The sequence below is a fragment of the Periophthalmus magnuspinnatus genome, chromosome 13 (genome assembly GCF_009829125.3).
Source record: "Periophthalmus magnuspinnatus isolate fPerMag1 chromosome 13, fPerMag1.2.pri, whole genome shotgun sequence".
Taxonomy (NCBI): domain Eukaryota; kingdom Metazoa; phylum Chordata; class Actinopteri; order Gobiiformes; family Gobiidae; genus Periophthalmus; species Periophthalmus magnuspinnatus.
Window position 1 is genome coordinate 4,615,113 of NC_047138.1, and position 22,324 is coordinate 4,637,436.

At 40.1% G+C, this 22,324-nt stretch overlaps 1 protein-coding gene across 1 annotated transcript in view; it reads left to right on the plus strand.

The window, feature by feature from the left end:
* The window catches only part of kirrel3b (kirre like nephrin family adhesion molecule 3b), a 70,213-nt gene extending 50,305 nt beyond the window's left edge, over nt 1-19,908 (plus strand). The window contains exons 9-14 of the mRNA XM_033977531.2: nt 7,412-7,512; nt 8,515-8,713; nt 10,675-10,782; nt 13,452-13,567; nt 16,122-16,208; nt 18,289-19,908. Coding sequence (XP_033833422.2) covers nt 7,412-7,512; nt 8,515-8,713; nt 10,675-10,782; nt 13,452-13,567; nt 16,122-16,208; nt 18,289-18,750 — 1,073 coding nt within the window. The 3' untranslated portion in view covers nt 18,751-19,908. The remainder of the gene's footprint in view (nt 1-7,411; nt 7,513-8,514; nt 8,714-10,674; nt 10,783-13,451; nt 13,568-16,121; nt 16,209-18,288) is intronic.
* Nucleotides 19,909-22,324: the final 2,416 nt, after the last annotated feature.

A 22,324-nucleotide genomic window follows, 5' to 3' on the forward strand; every position in this document is an offset into this window, starting at 1 on the left:
AACTAAGTCACATTTTTTTATTTATTTAATGTCTTTCGAAATCCAGAGCAGAGCAGGTGACGTGAATGAGAGTTTTATGCACGAAAAACCTGTTTGGCGTCATATTACCAGTTATTTTTTTAATTAATATCATTGTTTTATTTTGATTATGCATAATTTGAAAGGTTAAACACATCCCACTCTCAGTTTAAACAGAGAATAAACTGAGATCTTCTCCTGATTCTAAACGAATTTTTCACATCAGTAAGTTTAGAAGTAAATTTGAGAACTAAGTCTAACTAACTAAGTCACATTTTTATTTATTTAATGTCTTTTAACGTCCCTGTGGTGGTTATAAAGGTGATTTTAGGGTGTTTGAAGGGTCCGCTGGTTCCCGAAACTGTTTCTTAGTGGAAAAAAAAACAGCATGCAACTTGTTTTGGAGTCTGATCCAGAGTAAAAGCTGAAGTTAAATCTGTTTTAAGAGTGAAGACGTTTCACTGCTCATCTCGGGAGTCTGTTTTCGTTCTCGGGATAGACAAACTGCTTCAAAAGGCACTTCAATATACAGTGCACACAGGTAACCGAGCTAGTGACACACCTCTTATTTGCGTTGGCCGCAGTTCACTACAAGAATAAACGTCCTGTGTTCATTTGTGAGGTGTCAGCCGTGGCACAACTAACGAAAAGACAGAGGAAGCCTTTGTCTGAGGACGCAACCTGTAGGAGAAGCGCTAATGCTAAAGTGACTTCGTTCTGCTTTAAGCCACTTTAAACCTGCACCATCTTCACTTTTAGGGGTTGCAATTTATAAAAAAGCACTTTATAATACATGCAAGTTGCCTGATTTGACCCTAACAACTTTTTCTACATTTTAACCTACAGTACAGGAAGCAAAGCAAGTTTTAAAAAGTGAACACCGCTTCTTGAAAGTCACCTGCCCGTCTTGTTATAATTGAAACTGTTGCAGAATTTGCCTGCAGATACAGAGACACTATTTATGCCATGAATTTCCACAATTATATCCACAGGTTGAGTTGGCTGTACTTTGGTTGGACATGCACATTGGTTTTAATGGCAGAAGTACTCGTGCATCCCGTGGAGAAGAAGCCCATTACCACAGCTGGATAAAGGGAAGGGACAGAGAGGGCCCCGTGTCCCACTGTGCATCGGCTTGTTATAGATCTTTTCTCAGCCCGTTCTCTTTGTGGACAGCCTTTATGTTGCTGCTTAATTAGCATTCTGCTGCTCTTTAAACTCGCAATGACACGGTATATGAGAGGAAATGGGAGTTAATGAAGTGGAATAGAAGATGTGGTATTTTTCATATCAAGATGGAATTTGTTTAAACTAAGCTGATCTTTCTGTCACTTTGAAATCAGTACATCCAATCAATACAACACAAACAACAAACCTGGCGAGACATTTATTTTTCTATTTTAAAGGTGAACTTTTTAACTTTTCTCGTCGAGCGTCCCCCACTTGGTTGTTTCCATGGAGATGTGAGGCTTTTTTTTGTTTTTGTTTAGTTTTTTTGGCTGAAATTTTCGACTTTATAGCGTCGTGAGTAATGCATTTCCATGGGAACAAGCAGGTAACGTGACCTTGCCTAGAAAAAGGTCAGATATGTTCACGTTTAATGTCGTACTGTGGGACATTTCAGACAAAACCGTATTATCTTTCACTATTCGCCTGAAAAGTTCCAGCCTACATCAGTTATCTCTTGAATTTGATGGCTGTATAGGTGTTTTTGGGGCAAAGTTCAAGAAAATATAGCATGAAACAGTGTAAATGGTTCACTTTAGACACTTTTCTTCGCACAATTTTATATATAGAGTCTGATTACATTACGACTACCCTTTAAAGCAGCAAACCGGGCGCTTAAACGAGTCTGCCAAAAAGCCAAAAATAGAGGTTGTAGTCATTGCGATATAAATGTGTCCTTGTGCGTTGGCATCGTGGATCACAAAATACAGAAAGAACGGCGGAAAACGAGCTCAGGGCCTCTCAAACACATTAAGGCTGTCAGTGTTTTAAGTGCATGAGTTTTTCTATAGTAACCTATTGTGATTATGGAGGATTTAGGTCGAAAGGCGGGATTATCTGTGAATTTAAGTGCATCTAAAGTGCTTCGACGACCGGTCTGGGCAAAAGGGCAAACACATGCACATGCCACTGTCGTCCAAGGAAGAGCAATGTATGAAATAGTGATGTGACGTTAGCGAACGAGTCTGCGCTTTTGAAATTAACGTGAACGATTGGATCCGGATCTCATTTTTTACAAGAACTGAACCTTTTTCTTTCTGATTTGTATGCATTTTATATTGATTAACACTGAACCGGCGCAAGAATCAGCACATAAGCAGAGCAGGCGATGTAAATGTGAGCTGGCATCATATCATGTTGGCATCATATTACCAGTTATTTTTAAAATGATTATTATTGTTTTATTTCGATTATGCATAATTTGAAAGGTTAAACACATCCCACTCTCAGTTTGAACCAGCACATTTAAAGCCTTGGGTCATTTCTCTCTGCGATTAGTTTGTTGTTAAAATGAGTTCTCACGTTGTGTTTTGAACGGCTCTTTGAAATGAACGGATCCAAAAGATTCGGATCCCATAAAAGAGCCGAAAGTCCCGTCAATAGTACAGAATCACGTTATGAGCACATGTTAAAAATCGGGGGTCATACTTTCGTGTTATGTCTTCATTTAGCGTTTGGAAAATTGTGAAAATTGTGCATAATTCACTGTACAAACATCTTTTGTGAGTTAAAATGCATGGATGATAGCTAGAAAATTGTAAAGACTATTATCATTCGGAAAAAGTAGCAGTTATATACCACAAATTTGACATTAAAAAACAAAAACAAAAGTAAATGACGCAAATGGCACCTCCAACAATTTCACATGCATCTCCCTCATAGCTCAGAGTGAGGCCAAACAACATCATAACATTACATTAAACTGTAGTTCATCATTTAAACCTTTTGGACTAAGAGTTTGTAAGGTAAAAATCCAATAGGCCATTAGGACGAGGGGTAATGAGAGTTTGAGCGTTTGGTGTGTTTCCGAATGTACTAAGGCGTCTCTCAGATTTCTGCCTCTTCTCTACGTGAACAGCGGTGGATCTTTGAATATTTGAGCACATTCTGGATCAGTCTTTAAAATGTGCCAGTGTTTCAAAATTACCGATTTGATTGTGTGGCTCTTTAGATACTGACAACAGCAAACAAGGGGCAGTCGCAATTTCAAATACGCTCTGACCCAATAGTTTTCCTCTAGCAAAAGCAACATGGTTCATCTGTTGCCTCATCTACGAGCAGATGCCACAGGTGAAGAGAAAATCTGTGTTGAAATCATGTCTATGATCTTTGTCTATTCCCAAAATAAGACCTTGCATAGAAACAGTCCCAGCAGACTCTCTATTAGTGGCTCCACATTGTTACCATGCTAGTCATTCCACCGCTGACATAGTTGCCCTGCAGCTACCAGCATCCCCTTTCATCAACAAAGAAATCAAAAAAGTCTTTCTAAAAAACTAAATGTCAGCCTTTTGTTCCGAGTCGATTGGAGCTGTTGGGAGTGGATACACGAGGCAGGCCGTGGCCTTTTCCACGTCTGCTCACACGTCGTCTAATCAGATTGCAATGTCCAGTTCTCACTTAACACCTCCTCAAAACGCACAACCCCAAACATTGCACTGCGCATTTTGATTACATCCCCCGCTGCTAGCATTGATGTTTAGAGCCACCCACCTCCTCTCCTTCTCCCCTCCTCTTCCTCCCCTCCTTGTTTATACCTTGATCACACAATGAGAGTTGCGCACCTACTTTGCAACCTTGGCTGAACCGGCGAGATAAAGCTGTATAATTATATTCCTCATTTGCTGCTCGGAGCCACACGGTAGACAAGATCCTCCCCACCCATTCCAGCGGCCTCATGCAGCCTTGATCTAAAGCGTGTTTACAGAGGGACAAACAATAACAGCTTGTCTTACTTAATGCAGAGGTGGAAGTTAGGGATTATGCATACACATTTTTGTATTTACTTAAGACAATCTTTGGTTGAGAGCGCTTATAATTAACACAGGAAATGCACCATCACAGTAGCCCCGTATTTGAATGTGTTTCAAGTTTTAAAAAGGTCAGATTGGACTTTTTTTCTTTTTTTAATTAATCTTTTTTTTCATACAGGGAGAGCTCAATGCAAGTACCAGACTCTTTTTCATGGGCGGCCTGTTTAAAATACAGAAAAATAGAACTACAGAATACAATAGAATACATAAGTCCATTTAAAACACATGTGTCAAACTGAAGGCCCATGGTCCAAATGTGGCCCGCCATGTCATTTTATGTGGCCGCGACAAGATAAATTAAAAGATATGACTTGTCTTAAAATGTCAGTTTATCATTAAATACACATTTACACAGCCATTTTTTCATATCTATGCAAATCCATATACACTATTTGTAATTTGAATAAGTAATAAATATAGGAACGATTAATTAGCAAGATTAAATAGTAGTTGCATTTATTTTACATTACATTTGGTTACATTTAGTGACATTTATCTTACAGTTTCATCAGAGAGCAGCCATTTCGTTGATGTGGCCCTGATTTAAAACAGTAAAACATTAAAAACAAGTTTGCTTGTCCTTGAAATATATTCTATTTTTGGGAAGGAAAATAACGACAAGCTTATTTTTTCCATTTGATTTCTGGTGTGGCCAGTTTTTAGACGTAGACAATCACGAGATCTTGTATAAAAAGTTCTCGTATCAAAGTTAAACAAGCAAATGAGATATTCAGGCAGTCTATCAAGTAGTCTCTTATAAATTCATGTTATACAGTGTTGTTCTCTTCAGACAGATAGCGAGTTGTAAACACCTGGTTCATTTTTCATCTATCATTGTCACTTACAGTTTAATAATTAGCATTTAACCGTAAAAAAAAGCATGTCATTTTGCTCCGGCTTTTACCTGAAGACTCGCTGACTTGAATCGACCATCCGTGTTTGCACAAATGTCCCAGGATGACCCTCAGTCTTGTACGTGCATGTGATCGTCATACTGTCACCACATGTTGACCAAATCCTATAAGGAGAGGAACAGCTCTGATTACAGCCTTCATTCTGTAGGAGGCACAGGCTTCCAGCGCTCTCCTTCAGCATACCAAGCCACCATCTGGCAAAGTCTCATTAAAATGCTAATTCATTTTAATAAGAGACAGGTAATAAACTGCAATTATGTATCGTCGGAGAGATGAGGGGAGTTGAGGGAAGCTGGCTCCCTAATCAAGAAGCTGCCTGCTTTGCCACCCCCTTAAACCTACAGTCTTAACCCAAAACGTGTGCGTGACGTTAGATTAAAACGATGAAAGACGGACTGAAAGATAGAGCGTTATAATATTTAAAATGATCAATGGGGTGGTGGCGTAGACTGTGTGAAGAAGTGGACTACGGGAGTGTGACGTAACCAGTCGAGTTCAGCTCCGGCCGCATGAAGCTCATCGAGGCTAACGGTTATAGCGCCAAATTTGGAGTATCATAGCGAGCAAAAAGCTAATCTGGAGCGAGGACGATGAAGGTAACGCCCCTTCCCGCCCACATTGTTTCGCTGGTTTAGCATGGAGCGGGCCCTTAGCAACGCTGTCAATCAAACCTGTTGCTAACACTACTGGAGCAACCTCGGGGAAAGAAAGCGCCTGATTTGTCTGTTACTAATGTTCATATCTTGATTTACGGGCACAACAGCGAAATAAAAATGCCAGGATCATGCGGAATGAACATTTTAAAGCCAAAATGACACAGAGAGGGATGATAATTTCAATGTAAAGTGAATTGGAGCCAGAGTTGATGGAGCCCATGATCACTTCCTGTCACTTTCTGTCCGCAGCGGCTAGCAGGTTAGCAGTTTAGCTATATATAGAGGATCGTAGGTAAAATATCGTTCTGTATTGCTGTGTGGTTTCGCTGGTTTAGCACGGAGCGGGCCCTAAGCAACGCTGTCAATCAAACCTGTTGCTAAGACTACTAGAGCAACCTCGGAGAAAGAAGGCGCCTGATTTGTCTGTTATTAATGTTCATATCTTGATTTACGGGCACAATAGCGAAATAAAAACACCAGGATCATGTCGAGCGGGTTAATACGAACATTTTAAAACCAAAATGACACAGAAAGGGATGAAAATTTTAATGTAAAGTGAATTGGAGCCAGGGTTGATGGAGCCCATGATCACTTCCTGTCACTTGCTAGCAGGTTAGCAGTTTAGCTATGTATAGATAATCTTTGGTGTGAATAGTGGTAGCTGTTTCACTTAAAATATCGTTGTGCATTACTGTGTGGTTTGTGTTACCGACAAAGTTCCCTGTTCATTTATCTAAAGGCAGCATCAGTTTAAAATTACACATTTACCAGTTCAATCTCAACTAAACGGTTCTGTTATTGAAGTCTCCTGAAAGCCAGCGGTTAACTGTTTTTTTTTTTTTTTTTCATCCAGGTTATTCAGTTTAATGCATGTATACAATTTCAAAGTTTTCAAGTTTTTCATCTTCTACATAATACGCCTGTCTAGACATGTGGTTTGAAAAGACTGAGATTGAAATAAGCTTCAGTTCGTTTGATATCTTACTTATTTCCTCACAGCTTTGAAAAAAAAAATATATATGAAAAAAAATTATGAATAAATAAAAATACATACGGGTTTGCCATACGCTTTGGGTCGTGCAGAATGTGAGAAGCTGCAGCATCGGCGAAGTGAAGTCGTCATTTCTTTGCAGGTTGGATGCACTTGAACTCTATGGAATATCTTTATTTACTTAGAAGGACCAATAGGAAAGCATTTGAAAGACAGATTCAGGTCAAGCGCGGCACCTTGTTGTCACATTAGCCTGTCACCTGGTGGGAGCTGCGTCTGAAGCAGATGGCAACACGACCACTATTTTACACCGAGCTGCCCCTGTCAATTGAAAACACGTAATCCGACCGAAGAAATATCACAAATCAAAATGTCCGGCCCCTGTTCATAAGGCATAACGCAATTGTAATGTTTGTAGTTGGATTTTTTTTTAAATCTAAGGTATGATTGCACTCTCCTCATGTATTTATCTCAGTGGAAGGAATCAAGTGGGCTATAAATCAGCACTTTGTTGATCCTCAGTGATGCTTTGACCCCTATTTTCTGTACAGCACTGCCCTTGTTTGTCCTTGGATGTGGCGCACCTGTACCTCGCTGTATCGACAAAATAATAATGTCTTGTTATAGAGTTAGCTGTAAAATTGCTGATAGGAGAGTGATTGGGACGTAATAAATGTCTACTCAGAATGCAATTGTTCAATGACCTTTTATGTTTGTTGTTTTGTCTCATTCATGTTTTATTCAAAGAAATCCTCTTTAACGATTTGATTACTGTTGTTCTTCTTGTTTCAGGGCCCCCGACTATCTCCAGTACACAGACTCAGCAGGCGCTGCATGGGGAAAAAGGACAAATCAAATGTTTTATTAGGAGCACCCCTCCACCAGACCGCATTGTGAGTGCAACAACACTTTTATTATCTTCTGCTTTTTATCTTGATTTCATTTAAAGGAAGTGAGATTACTCTACAAGTGTGGGTTGTATTTTTATAAGCCGCGGTAATATAAAGAAACCACTGAACTATTTAATCTTTGAATTAAACATCAAATTCTACTGAGGAAGATGTGGACCTCTCCTCATATAATAATGTGCCTCTGTTCTGTTTGTACTGATCCCATTAAGATTTATGAAGCCTTTATAAACAGCTTAGTCTCTGAGCTCATTTTGTTCCTATTATTAATTTGTGAGTCTGTGTATGCATATGCATATGCCTAATTACCATACTTTGTCATCTAATATGTGTTTTTATTATAGTGGTATACATGCAGCCTCTACAGGCAGCCTAATTAATACAAAGTTTATTTGAGAGGAGAGCCTTTGAGACTGGACTGCACACACACAATGGGCCGTGTTGTTTTAGCTCATGCACACAAGAAAAAGGGAAGAGTAACGCTGTATGTTCACAGCTAGCTTTAGCCACCTGTCTATTATCAGGAGCCTCGGGCACGGCGTGTTGTTTATCTGTGTACTGTCTTCTTTTCCTCACACATTAATACTTCATGTAGTTAGCACCATATTATCTCCAAACAACTGCGCTTGACACAGTAACTGAAGTGGGCCAATAAAATTGCTAAGTAAACTTCGCACTGCATAAATAAAACATGCAAATATGCTCTGCTTTCTGTAATCCGCCCTCTACATCATTGTTAGAGCAAAGCAAGGGTTGATCCAGAGCACATCACATCATCATCATTCGGGGGAGGACTTTCAAAACTGTCAGGAATTTAGTTCTTCTGGAGTAACTGAAACAAATCACAACAAAAAAACATGTGCAGAGTGATGTGTTATAACTCTGATATATTCTGCTCAACTGTGTCTGCGTGTTGTTAAATACTGTGTTTTATTTGATCAGTCCCGTGCTATTGTCTGATTTAATGTTATTCTTTTATATCTGCAGGCCTGGTCGTGGAAGGAGACCGTTCTGGAGTCGGGCACGTCTGGCCGTTACACCGTGGAGACAGTGAGCACAGAGGAGGGCGTCATTTCCACTTTGACCATGAGTAACATCGTACCGGCCGACTTCCAGACCATCTACAACTGCACGGCCTGGAACAGCTTTGGCTCCGACACCGAGATCATACGGCTGAAGGAACAAGGTGGGAGCCAAGGTTTGAGCCGTTCCACCTTTCTCTTCTCTGTGTTCTGTAGATAGTCGTAGAAGTGAAGTGGAGATGTGCCGCTTTGTGTCTTTTATATCCAAACTTTTAACCAGATGCAGTATTAAGAGTGATTTCACGATGGGACAGTTAAGTCTTATACTGCATTAAGTTCGTACCTTTCAAAATTCAGGAGTCAAAAGAATAATGCATAAGGACCGTAGCCTGTATAAAGAAGTGGACTAAGTGTCAAATGAAGCTAATCGAGGCTAACGGTTATAGCGGCGAATTTGGAGCTAAGTTTCATATTTGGAAGTCCGACTGCGAGTATAAAGGAATCCAACGAGCCAATCTGGAGCGAAACTGTTGAAGGTAGCGGAATAAAAGCATAAAAAAAGCATAAAAATGAACATTTTACGACCAAAACATGGCGGCTAGCACGTTAGCTTTGTCCGTTTATATATACAGACTATGATAAAGACACATTAAAGAAAATATATTATGAAATTTATCAGGTATTTTGTATTAAACCATAACATACATTTTTTTTTTTTTACACTTTTTTCAATGTAAACCATGATATTGATGTGTTTTATCAATAATACATGTCTGAACACACCCAGAAGAGAATCGCAAGTACGTAAAGAGCAGTGGGCGGGGCTAGGGGGTCGGTGAAAACATACATTTCTAAGCATTCAAGAGGATGCGAGAAAAAGAGAATTACTTAAACATGCACAAATTCATCGAAATAGTATTCTGGGTGCATTCGTGCGTCTTTAAAACATGGGTAAACTTCGTGAAAGTCTATTTTATATAATATGTCCTCTTTTTAAAAATCTGCAAGTTGTTTTTTTGAATTTCCCCAATTGCCTGTTTTCAGAAGATATTGAATTTTAGGTTCACACTAAGCAAGTGAAGACCCCATCTCTGGTGCATTCACTTTTAAAATTCCGTCTAATGTCGCTGTGAAATCACTTGCGAGGTTTTGTCAGGAGCCTTTTAAAAGCCCCATCAGATTTCATTTGAAGTTTGTGAGGAGTGACAGTTGACAGCCGCCGGAGTGCACGGCCCAAATTGTGAAACGATTGATGTGTCTTTATTGAGAACACGGTAGCAATAAATTCAATCCAAATTAGCTCCCTGGTTTAACCTAAAGTATATATTCATCTCAAATTGAAAGAGCGGCCCTTTAACACGACTATGAGAGGAATTTTAAGCGTGAAGTCTCACCCGGCGCATTTTAATAGCCAACTTTATTTATATATTTCACAGAACAATGAAATGCACCCTTTTTATCGACTGACCCTCTGTCCTCTAATGTTGGGGAAGCTCTGTTTGGTGTTCCCTTGTAACAAACTATAAATTATAAGCTGCTTATGTGAAAGTGACATTGATCAATAGGGACATTAAACTGCCTTTAATGGCCATAGAAGAGAGATAGGTTGTTTTGGCAAATGTTTAAAATGCGAGAAGGTCATAAATGTCGTAATTTGAGTCTTTCCTTATTAAAGGTAGCTTTTAATGAGGTTGCTGATGCTGCAGAGACAAATGACTTCTGGTTTAATCCCAGGAGTCGCAAAACGCACCTATCTGGCCTCACCGTTTGGTTTCGCACATACTTGCACTCTACCCAATGACAGCGCTTAGTAAAACACTTTTATAGGCCCGCACAGAAGTAAATTAAAGTTATAAGGCGGCGGGATAATGAGCTGATTGTAAGCAGTAAAAATGTTTGCACAGAGCATAACAAAAGGCTAAGTAATTACTTCACACATAATTTCAAAAACATATTTTTAGTAGCACTGATGTCACGTCTATTAAAATGTTATGCGTGGCTTTAATTTGCAGTAGCAGGGACACGAATAGACTTGGGTTCCTCGCGTGTTTTACTGAGTATTTGAGATGCCGGTTGTACATTATGATACAAGTACATATATTTTTTATTTGTTTGTTTTGCACAGAATCTCTCCCCGTGGCAGTGATCATCGGAATAGCAGTGGGAGCCTTCGTAGCCTTCATCGTTCTCCTGGGAACCATCGGAGCGTTTTGTTGCACACGCTCCCAGAGAAGTACGCCCATTTCCTGTCACATCCATAAGAGCATGTGCAGTTTAGTATCGTAGTGTCTCAAAGCGCACAAAAATGTCTATTTGTATGTGGAGTATGGGATAAGAAATTGGGTTGATTATCTTATATTACATCGTTATTGTACAATACAACGACATAATACAGAAAAATGCAAATTATGATTACGCTGCTTGAAATAGTACGCACAAAACTATATTTCTACGCACTTTTACTCATATTTTATAACGCAGACAGCACGCAACAGACTTATTTTGACCTCAATATAGCTTCAAATTACAATATATCTGTAATGGAAGGTCTTTAAAGCTATCGTCTGTCAGTTTATTTGTTTTTTTTCACCTGTAGATGGCGTGAAACCTGTTCCCCCGTCTTCTTATTTTCTCTTGTTGCCCTTTTTTTTCAGACTCACCTGTGCTTTCTGGTTTTCTTCTGTCTGGCCAAAGCTGGTACACAATCAGACAGAAGTAAAATCGATCGCATCAAGTGGTGAAGTGCGAGAAAACGACAGGGGCGGGTCAGCCAATCTAATCACAGGCGGTAGCTTTAAGTCCAATGTTTTTCCGATATATTATTGAACAAAGACAGTATTTTTTCCATTAATATTACTTGACTTGACCGTATAAATCTAAAAGTACAAAATACAGAGCTGTACCACAATTGAATTTCTAAAATGATAAGAAACTGTAGGGAGAATATTCTTGTAAATAAATCTTTTGGAAATCCCATAACATTTTTTTCCAAGATTTATTCAGCTCTAAAACAATAGCCTTTTTCCATTCCAGAAAATATGATCACGCTATTCGTCGAGATAGACATTTTTGGTGGTGCCGAGATAAAGGGATTGTGTCAGGGCTCATTTCATGCAATCTCAGTGTGACAGCATTCGCTTTGGAAATTTACATCCTGCATTCCCTAGTCCCCCAACCACTCGGGATGTCATGATATAAGTTAGTGTTATGATTATTGTTAGAAGAAATATCCAGAGTTTATGTTTATTCATGATTAGTGGCGCCAAACAACTGTGAAATCCTTAATTCACAGTGTCTGAAAGATTGCATTCATCTAAGGCTGGCTTTGTGAAGTCGAACTTTCAAAATGACAAAGTTTATGTGACGTAGCCTGATGAAAAACCTTTTTATATTTACTGTGTTTTTTCGAGTATACGTTTAAGTTAAACTACACGATTTTGGGGGAAAAATGTATTGCAATTCCGATGCAATATGTGTTTGAAAAGTAGGATTCTGTTCTGACTGTACATTGTAAAAAAAAATAAACTCAAAGCACTTTAAAGATTGAACTAAAACCAATTAATTTCAGAACTTCAGCTACAGATACAGGTGCAAAATATAATATAAAAAAACACTTTGCGATTTGACATTTCTGCACATTGCCTTAATTCTAAAGCTATATGTTGTGCAGTAAATGAAATACTAAATACTTATGTTTTTTTCTCACAAGTATTTTTTTTAAATTTTATTTCTTACTGTTATTATGACTCAAACAATCACAATGATCCATCCACTTTAACAGATTATTTTTCCAGACCAAGGTTTAGTTTGTTTTCATCCACACTAGCGCTTTTCCTCTTCCACGCAGGGCCGGTCCAACCTTTAAGCAGGCTAAGCAGCAGCTCGGGGCCCCAAAGCCACTAGAGGGCCCCCAAAAGCCCTCACATTTGTATTGAAAATAATACAATATGTAAAGTTATATTAGAAACAGTGCTCGGGTGTTTACAGCAGCTTAAATATCCCTCTATAAAGATCACATTTGTTATTTTTTTGTATGTATAGTAGCAAAATATCAGCGCTGAGGTACTTTTGAGTGGCTGTTTTGCAAGTTAGATTAAAATATTTCAGTCTTTAAAAGCTAGGGCCGACTCTGTGGTCACGTGACGTTACTGTGATGTGTCCGGTCAGCTGATTTAAGCAGGAAGACCGCTCCAAAAACATGTTTCAATCAGCTGACCAGACACACCACTCTTAGGAAAAACGTTAGTGAGACGTACAAACTGTCAGGGATGAAGACCAACTAAACCTCGGTCTGGAAAAAGAATCAGAAATCACAATAAATTGACAGAAGACCGGATGAACCTCAGTGGACAATCACAATTATCACTAAACCGGTGCTTATCTTGACATCCCGACCCATCACTACCACCTCCACCACCACCTCCACCCCCTCTTCCTCCCATACCCCACTCAGTAACTCAGGTGAGAGGCAGGCAGCGTGTTTCCACCACTGCCCCTCTCCAAACGTCCAAAGTGTGCTCTGGTCCCTCAGCATGTCTGTTGTCTGTGCACTACAGAGGAAGCGCACCTGGTTATGCCCTCACTGCCCGCCTCCATCTGTGCTCACCAGAGAGAACTTGCAAGCAAAATTAAGACAGAAAGTAAGACTCTAATACATCAGCATTGTCCCACTGAGAACGAGCTGTCACCGTAGGCAACTGTACAGCACAAAGATAGTCCTGGGTTGATAAATGATTAATAACGCTGGGTATTGCATGGGAAAGATACATTCAGATTTTGGCATCTTGATAAGTAACTGTTTGTATTTGAGGGAATTAAACTGGGGATTCAAATATTAAGAAATACAAACTCAAACTCAGGCAATTTATTGAAATATTTTTTGTGATTTTTTTGGTTCGACAGATCTGAAAGGGGTGGTGTCGGCCAAAAATGACATCCGCGTGGAGATAGTACACAAAGATCATAACGCAGCGCGAGAGAACGAAGAACACGCATCCATGAAACAGCTGATGGTGAGTGTGAGTGTCGATGCTTTTTCACTTCGATTCTATTGTTTAAGACAGTTTAAACCTGTTCTTTTGTGTTTAAAGTTGCGATATATGGCTGAAGTAAACATAGACAAGCAACGATGATACTGAAACCAATTTATGCCACTGACACAAAAACCCAAAAGCAAATTTAGACCATGAAAATTACTCTAAATCTATGATATTGTAAAAAAAAAAAAACATGAGCTGCAATACATAAACAGAATGAAACACTTTAGTCATTAGTTTGCATCTGTAATGATTCATGCAAGTTACTTATTCAAGCTTTTACGGCTCAGATCTTTTCAAAAAGAACCAATCTTTTCCCACTTGTGCAAAGAAAAAGTTCTCATGGTTAATACTGAATCCAGAAATATTGTTCCAACATTCCAGAGTCGATATAGTGATTATTGTGACTGCCTGGCCACAAAAAAAGTCGCCACCAAAAAAAAAAAAAAGGTGTGCATTCGTTGTGGCATTATTTCGATTTCGCTTCTGCAACGTCACAAGATTTATTTCCATTCAGTGTTGCATTAATTTTTCTTGATGCTGGTCGAGTCTGACGCTGCACAAAGCTTCTCCAGCTCATCCCAAAGATTCTCAATGGGGTTAAGGTCTGGACTCTGTGGTGGACAATCCATGTGTGAAAATGACGTCTCATGCTCCTGAACCAACTCTGTCACAATTTGAGCCTGATGAATCCTGGCATTGTCGTCTTGGAACATAAAAAATCCATTGATAGAACAACATGGTCATTCAGTATATTCAGGTTTGAGCACAGACTGTTGCTGAACCTAGACCGGACCAACTGCAGCAACACCAACATTTTTGCTTGGTTAAATCCAGATGGTGACTTTTATTTTTTTTTGGCCTGGCAGTGTATGTCACAGTAGCATTAGTGGTACAGTTATATATACAGTCTTTGCTTTACTGTGACACATTACCAGCTAGAGATACTTCAATGATAATGTCCATACAGTACAATTTACATACTGTATTATGGCAAAATATAAGTATTGTAGTTTTAAAAATCACTAATATTCTTTAATAAAATCAGCATAATAACTTCTGTCTCCATGGAGATATTATTGCTTTGCCTGGAAAGTAATAATATGGTAGTAAATTGACCTATTTATGAATGAAGACAAACAAGTGAAGCAAGTTACAGGTCAGATCTGTTAAGCGATAAGACAGTTTAGTCCAAGAATGTGTTTTTAAGGCGTCAAGTTATATAGTTCACCTTACAGTCATTAGTTGGATGTATTAAAACGGCTAATTAGTCTCAAGCCGACTCCTTTCTACTGGACAGCGTTGTTTTGTAGCGGTGCTGGACTTCAAACTGATTGCACTTAGCTGCTGGCTATGGCTGCGAACACTCTGTACACACACTGTAGCACGCAGACATAATGAGAGCACATTTGGTGAAGTCAAGCGGACTATATTTACCCATATGATGTGCGTCTTCCTGCTAAATGTGCCCTATCACAGTGTAACTATGGAGATGCTGATGCACGCTGCGTAATCCGACTGTGGGTGTATGTCTGCCTGTAGGACACACAAATAACTGCTTCCTTTTTGGATCTAAATAAAGTGTTCCATTTGGTCTGCTGGAAGGAAAGGCTATTTGCGCTAAAAGCTTTGGAGTTTTCTTTCAGATTCGGTAACGCCGTAAAATGATCCAAACTGCTTCATAACTGAGAAATTTGTTAAGATAAATAAAACATACTCCCTGATCTATTATTAATGTTCTGTGTCAGCGTGAAGGGAAGGTGAAGTGTCTTTGAAAATCTCTGCATCTTAAAATGTTTCTACGGTATGGACGGGTGATGCTCGGTGCGGATCAGATGTCGAGATGTTTGTAAAGCTTATATTTTTGCGCGTTAACAAATTCACTGCACTGAAGTTAGCGTTAAAACCTGTTAAAATGCGTCACGTTTTAACATATTTGAAAAGGGGCGACAGTTGCGTTCACTGATCTGAAGGTTAGTGGTTCGAATCCCGCTCTTGACCTGAAAACATCATGGGTAAAAACGGTCAAATCCACTTCTAATCCAGCTCGTGCCGTTGCGTCCTTGGGCAAGACGCTTAACCTACGTCGCCCCCTAGTGTCTGCGTACGCTTGTGTATCAATTTGTGTTTGAACGTGTGAGTGATTCCTTGATGCAAAGCGCGTCGAGAGCCGTGAAGATGCAAAAGAGTTAAAGAAAAATGCGACTGTTTACAATTGAAAAGTAATAAGAAGATTAAATCATAAGCTCACATAAGAACGCACTTTAATCACGGTATGTTTTAGCCGTAAAAAGCATCTAAGGTAAGATAAGGTAATTACATAATGCTGATCATTCAAAGCAATTCAGTAACATCTCCATGGAGACAAGCAGGCAGCCTACCACCCACCACAAAAAGTTATATAGTGGACTTTTAAGCTGGCATTGCGCGTATAGGGAAGTCAGTCATAGGTCAGTTGTTTCTGTTTTTTCCGCAGATACCGGGTTTGCAGTTTTAACGCGACGTCTGCTTTTGTGTCTGTTGTTCTTTTTTGCAGGTTGAACGGGGTGAGTTTCAGCAGGAGTCAGTTCTGAAGCAGCTGGAGGTGTTGCAAGAGGAAGAGAAGGAGTATCAGCACATTAAGGTACGAGTTTAAATTAAAAACAGAGAGAGATAGACGGAGAGAGATGGACTGAGACGGGGGAGGGGCGAGAGGGTGGTCTTCAACGCTGGGACCAAAGGAGCGCAGAAACACTAATCCCTCTTCTGCTACATGTGATTCTCAAAGTCCACCGGCAAAATGACTTCGTTTAATGGTCTGCTTTTATTAATTAGTCCCTGATCAAAGGTGGTGTGAGTAATCCAGGGCTGGCGATCCTCTAAGCCTTTATTTAAGTTACATATAATCTCACAGGGAGCATCGTGTGCCCAGTGCATAAGGCCGTTAAGACAAATGACAATACGGAAACAATTGTATAGCGTCATGAATCAAACCCTGCGCTGCACACACGCACCTCAGCAGACGCCCCACTGTTTCTTTGTTCTTATGATAAGTTGTTTAATATGTTAGACCGCTGTTTGCACCATTGAATATTCCATTATTTTGGCACATTTGCAGAGATTTGCCTATTCGCAAGTCCCTTTTGAACACTTTTGATTGAATTTCGGTAAAGAACAGCCAAATATCCTCCATCTAAATTATTTCATGATTAGAAAACCATTTCACAAAGATTTTAATTTCAACTTTAAACAAATCCTATGCCCTTTTCTAAATTAGTCTTCTGAAAATATGTAATTCAGGACTTGGAATTTATTCAACACTCTCCAGCGCAGGTGTGGAAGATGCTTAATCACTGGGCTGCGGATTGTTTTAATTTAATAATCAGCGATATCTACATGACAGAAGAAATCAGAAGGGAGGAAATCATAAACTGAAAGGTCCATCTGTTTTTTTTTGTCCATCGTTTTGTCCTTGAGCAAGCCTCGGATTTATTTTATTTTATTTTTTTTCGAAATATGGGTAACACTTTCTAATAACAACACTTTTAATAGCCTGAGTACATTCGTAATGACTTCACAAACACATATTTATATTAAGAACAACTTCATTGATACCCTCGTAACCAGGAAACCTTTATTATATTAACCCTTTCCCTAAACCTGGAGCATTCTTAGTCATTAATTAAGTAATAATCAGTTTGTTCTTTATGTTTGAAGTCTTTGTTCATGCTTTTGTACGGTGCAGTTATTATAAAGTGGCACCAAACTGTGTCTATTGTGCTGTTGTGCAATGAAATGAACAGGAATATCTTAGCTTTGTCGTTCCAAGAGAAAAACAATCGTGGCGAAGACTCCATCGGCACAGTACCTTTACATAGCCAAGCGATTATTTACATCTGCACTTGCGTCAGATCTTATCAGAGCCTCTCAGATCTGGCCTCTTCATTTACATGTTTGTCCAACGAGATGTCACTGGAGGCTCACTCGAGTATACTTGCGCTAAGTTACCTGCTACCACTCTCCTCTCGGGGCCCGTGCTTTTGATCCTATTTAATGACGAGCGAGTGTGGAGCCGCGGTGGAGGCAGGGATAAAGGCCAGATGCAAAAGATGTCTCTGTCTGCTGTCTGATAATGATGAACATAACAAGCGCGCTCTCAGGTTGTCGTTCTCATTTGCCCATTACCAGCATTCTTCTTTGGGGATTTGCCACCACCGTGCTTGACATTCACATCTATTCACACAAGACCGTCAAACATACAGCCACACACACGCCCCCCACCGGACCCTTAGCAACAGCCTGCAGCCCGGAGCCAAGCAGCAAACAAGCGGCACAGTTCAAGACGTCTCGCTGAATACGTGAAATTACAGACACTCGCATCCATTTAGGTCCAATTAGAGCCTGCTTGTGAGTGAACTTTGCAGTGACATCTTGAATGCCAAACTATGATTCATCAAGGCTCCTTAATTAACAGAAAAATACATGATTTGGAGGTTAGCGTTGGGGCTGCTTAAGTCCCAGCACAAGGTTTTGCCACCATTTTAATTCAGTTTTTGTTTTTTTTCTCTCTCTCTCTCTTGGCAAATAGAAGCTACTTTTCTATTCAGTACATTTTCATTAATATGTATTATGCCTTAGCTCTGACAACCGGAGACCATATAAATGCCCTTAAATACATATTGGTTTATGTTGTTAGTAATAATACTGTCAATGTCTTTTTTCAGGATCCTACAAATGGGTACTACAGCGTGAACACCTTTAAAGAGCACCACACGCCCACGATGACAGGCAGCCAGCCGGCCGAGGTGAGGAACCCCAGCAGCACTGGCACTCTGGGGAAGCAGAGGGTCCCCACAGGCATGTCCTTCAACAACATCTACTCCACTCTGGGAGCTGGCTCCAACCGCCTGTACGACTACAGCCAGCGCTTCGTGCTAGGTATGGGCAGCAGCTCCATCGAGCTGTGCGAGCGCGAGTTCCAGCGTGCCTCCCTGAGTGACTCCAGCTCCTTCATTGACACGCAGTGCGACAGCAGCGTGAGCAGCTACAGTAAACCAGACGGATATGTGCAGTTTGACAAGGACAGTAAAGTGTCAGCCTCCTCTTCCTCACACTACTCCCAGTCCTCCTCTCAGAACTCAGATCTGACCAGGCCTCTGCAGAAGCGCATGCAGACTCATGTCTGACCTCTAGAACAGGAGGGGGAGCAGGAGGAGCAAACACAGGATTGTCAAATACCCCGGGACTCTTATGTAAACTATAGGACAGAAAGAGTCTGGTGGATGCCTGGAGACCTGGGCATGGTCGGCTTTAAAGGTGACTAAATGCCCCAAAATATGGACCAAGAAGCCTTATACCCCCTCACGCTTAACACAACACTCACCTCTTTTCTACAACATCGTAAGAACTGTGCCACATGAAGGTTGTTTGCCAAGTTTGGAACTTGAAATGAAAAAAGTGCTCGCCACAGTGGGACTGTTTGTGGATCAGAGTGCAACAATACCACAAGGATTTGTGTGACAATCAACTCCCCAGGCAGAGACTGTTTCGCCTTTTGAAGATTGTCATTCAGAAAGAAACTCTGTGAATTGGCGAAGCACTCAGCATGAAAATCATGATAATGAGCTGGAGCCAGTGTCCTGCTGCTCTGTTGGAGTTTGAAGCACAAGAAACAAGCGTGCACCTAGCTTGTTTAGCTGCCCCTCCACGCGTCCCTTTACAGACTGGAGCGAAGTTGGGCGAGTTGAAATTGCTTTTGCCTGGAGGTGACAGAAAACTTTCTCCTTTTGCCCACAGATGTTGAGCCTAAAACAATGTGCAGAACAGAGTGGGCCACAGAGCAGATAAGGCTCTCAAAGCCGCTCTGTCACACAGACTGTGATAAAAGACTATCAGTGTACATATGTGAGTATCATTTTATAATGGTATCATTTCTCTAATTGCCTCTGACTTCACTTTGGTGGACTCAAAATGAGACATCAGCGCCTCTTGTTGTGATGAATTCTTTGCCTTGAGGGTCTGAAACTTTCAAATTGAATGACAGTGTCAGCTCTTTTGTTTACGAGAACTCCCTCCTCCAATGGTTTTGTGCCCAACTCTAAAAAGCACTTGGACAGAAAGCCCTACAACACATCATAATGTAACTGTGAGTTTGCCTGCCATTTTACAGGTATATTGTTTCCAAACCAGAGTAGACATTGCATTTTAACCAGGCAGCTGAGATATTTCACCCCTTTTGTCAACATCACTGGCGGCCCTGATTGTGCCATCTCTTCTGGTCATCAAGGGACAGCACATATTTTACTGTTGTTTTCCTGTTAAATACTCTTCATTTCTGCTGCTGTGACATATTGTTTAAATGCATTTTGTTTTATTTTATGCACTAATTATTTAACTACTGACAGTATATGTAGTAATGTAGTTCATAGGGGCATTCTCACACTAAACTTTTTAACTGAACTAGTTCTGAAAATGATTAGTTTCACACTTTTTGTTTATCATTGCAGCCGTATGTTTGGTAGAAGCTGTTTACATTTGATGGTCACACATTGTCAGAAAAAGCTTCGCTAAATGAAAATGGAACGAGGGAGTCTGCAACAGGAGAGAGAAAAGTAGACATTGTTAAGCACTTTATGTATTTTTTTCATTTCTGCAGAAGTGATTTCTGATGTAATCCTATTTTACAAATGAATGGAGGTCCGTTGTAGATCTTAAGACGCCACGCTGTGTTTGGGAGCTGATAATCCATCTTGGCACCTGTAGACTGTATATACATGTCTTATGCATCTCTCTGTGTACATATTTTGTTCTGTTCCAGACTTCTCTGTGAGTCAGATTTCAATATATTAGAGCTTAACAAATCCATGTGGCATCAGCATTGTGTGAACAGACAATCGCTTTCTCTTTGTTTTGCGTCCAGAAATCTTATCAACATATTCTATTCATGCTTGTTTCACACAAATTACATTAGAGGCTTATGTGTGCAGTTTTATTCCCCCATTTCTCACTGGGAAATCAGATTCTCACACTAGATTGGTAAAGTGCAGAGCTTAGCTGGTTTGGCTTTAGACAGGAATTCTTCATTCTTCTACAGTGGCGCATGTGAAAAACGTGCACAGTGTCGCCCGAGTAGAACGACACGAGTCTGACGGCAGGTGAATCTGGACTGTTTTACTTCTTTTGCCTTTCTCATACCTCTTTTTTTTCTGATTGGCAGTGGTCACAAAATCAGATCTATTTTGCATGTCGTGTGTTTTTGGTATTTAAACAAAACTCTCATTATTTAGATTCCATGAAATAAACATAACTGCTTCATTGTCTCACTGTTTTTCTATCAGATCATGTGCTGGAACTCTCCCATAATGCAGTTCCCAGGGCTCAGAATATGTACAGGTCAAATGAAACATCAATATTTACACCTGGCCTGTTCCCCATCAAGGACATGGCAACACGCTGACCAGTCCAGGGTGTCTCTGGGACGTATCCTCACAGGGGACAGGACTTCTCACCTGTGGAGCCTGGTCTGGCTGTGAGGGCCGCACACAGGCCAGAGCAGAACAGATGAATAAACATACAAGCCCACACAATTACAAGAGGTTGCTGGCCTTTGCTGATAAAACAGCAGCCGTCTCAGAGAGGAACACACACAGACTATTATTCAGACATAAAGACTTGCCGGTGGCAGACTGGATAAGGACATTTCTTAAGTGAGAGAAAGAGCCTACGAGTGTGGCAAAAGAGCTCATTTGTAAATGTTTGTAGTGGCAACTCTTTCCGGCGGCTCTATTGAATTTTTTTTTTGCTGCAATAAGCATTAAAGTGGCCATTTAACTGTCTCTCCAGAAAACACCCGCTCTGCGCTCATCTATTTTTCTCATTTGATTTCTACATGCCTATTAACCAGTGTTGCAATTAACCCCTTCCATAATGCTTCACCTCAAGGCAACGTGTGCGTCACACATAGAATATGAGAGTCATTGTTACAGGGAGTCAAATGTGGAGCTTCCTGTGAGGAGGCTGTATTTCTCTGTAAACCAAATCTGTCTGTTTTACAAACACTAATCCAGATCACAAACTAAAGGTGGACTGTGGTTTCTTTGATTTCTATGACAACATAAGCCTAACTGTAATAAAGATGACTTGTAAATTCTGCTGGATAATCCACTCTCTTCAGTCAGTGGCCCTCTGTATCTTAAATGAAATGGTTGTATTTTAAGTGTGGTCTGTGGAACTATGATGCTTTTACTCTGTATATTTGGAGAATAAACCTCATGTTTGAGATGGCGTGAGTGTACATGATTGCTGCTGCTTAGTGCGTATCTAAATGGGAATGAGACGCCGAGGCTCCATTCACACTTTTACTGCGTGTGTGGGGATTCCATCCTCACTCAGTTCACACTTATATCTTTGTATATCTTACACTGTATATGTGCTTATCATCACCTGTATAATGTAAACTATATGTATATCCTGTATTACATTTAGACAATACAGAACATACTGCACAGCTAGAGAAGAAAAGACATTGCATTAACCTTATTATTTTTGCTCTGACCTCTATAGAAATTCAAAGTAGTTGTTGTGGCAGACGCAGTTTGCTTATGCTGCTTGTGTACCTCACCAGGTTTGCATATAAATTGCTTAGATTAAGATAAAAATTAATGAATGTTTTATAGACCATGCTTATTATCTCTGAATATTTGTGATTATGCTAACGGTCTCCCAAATGAAAACATCAACAGTGCTGCTATGAAAACCAGG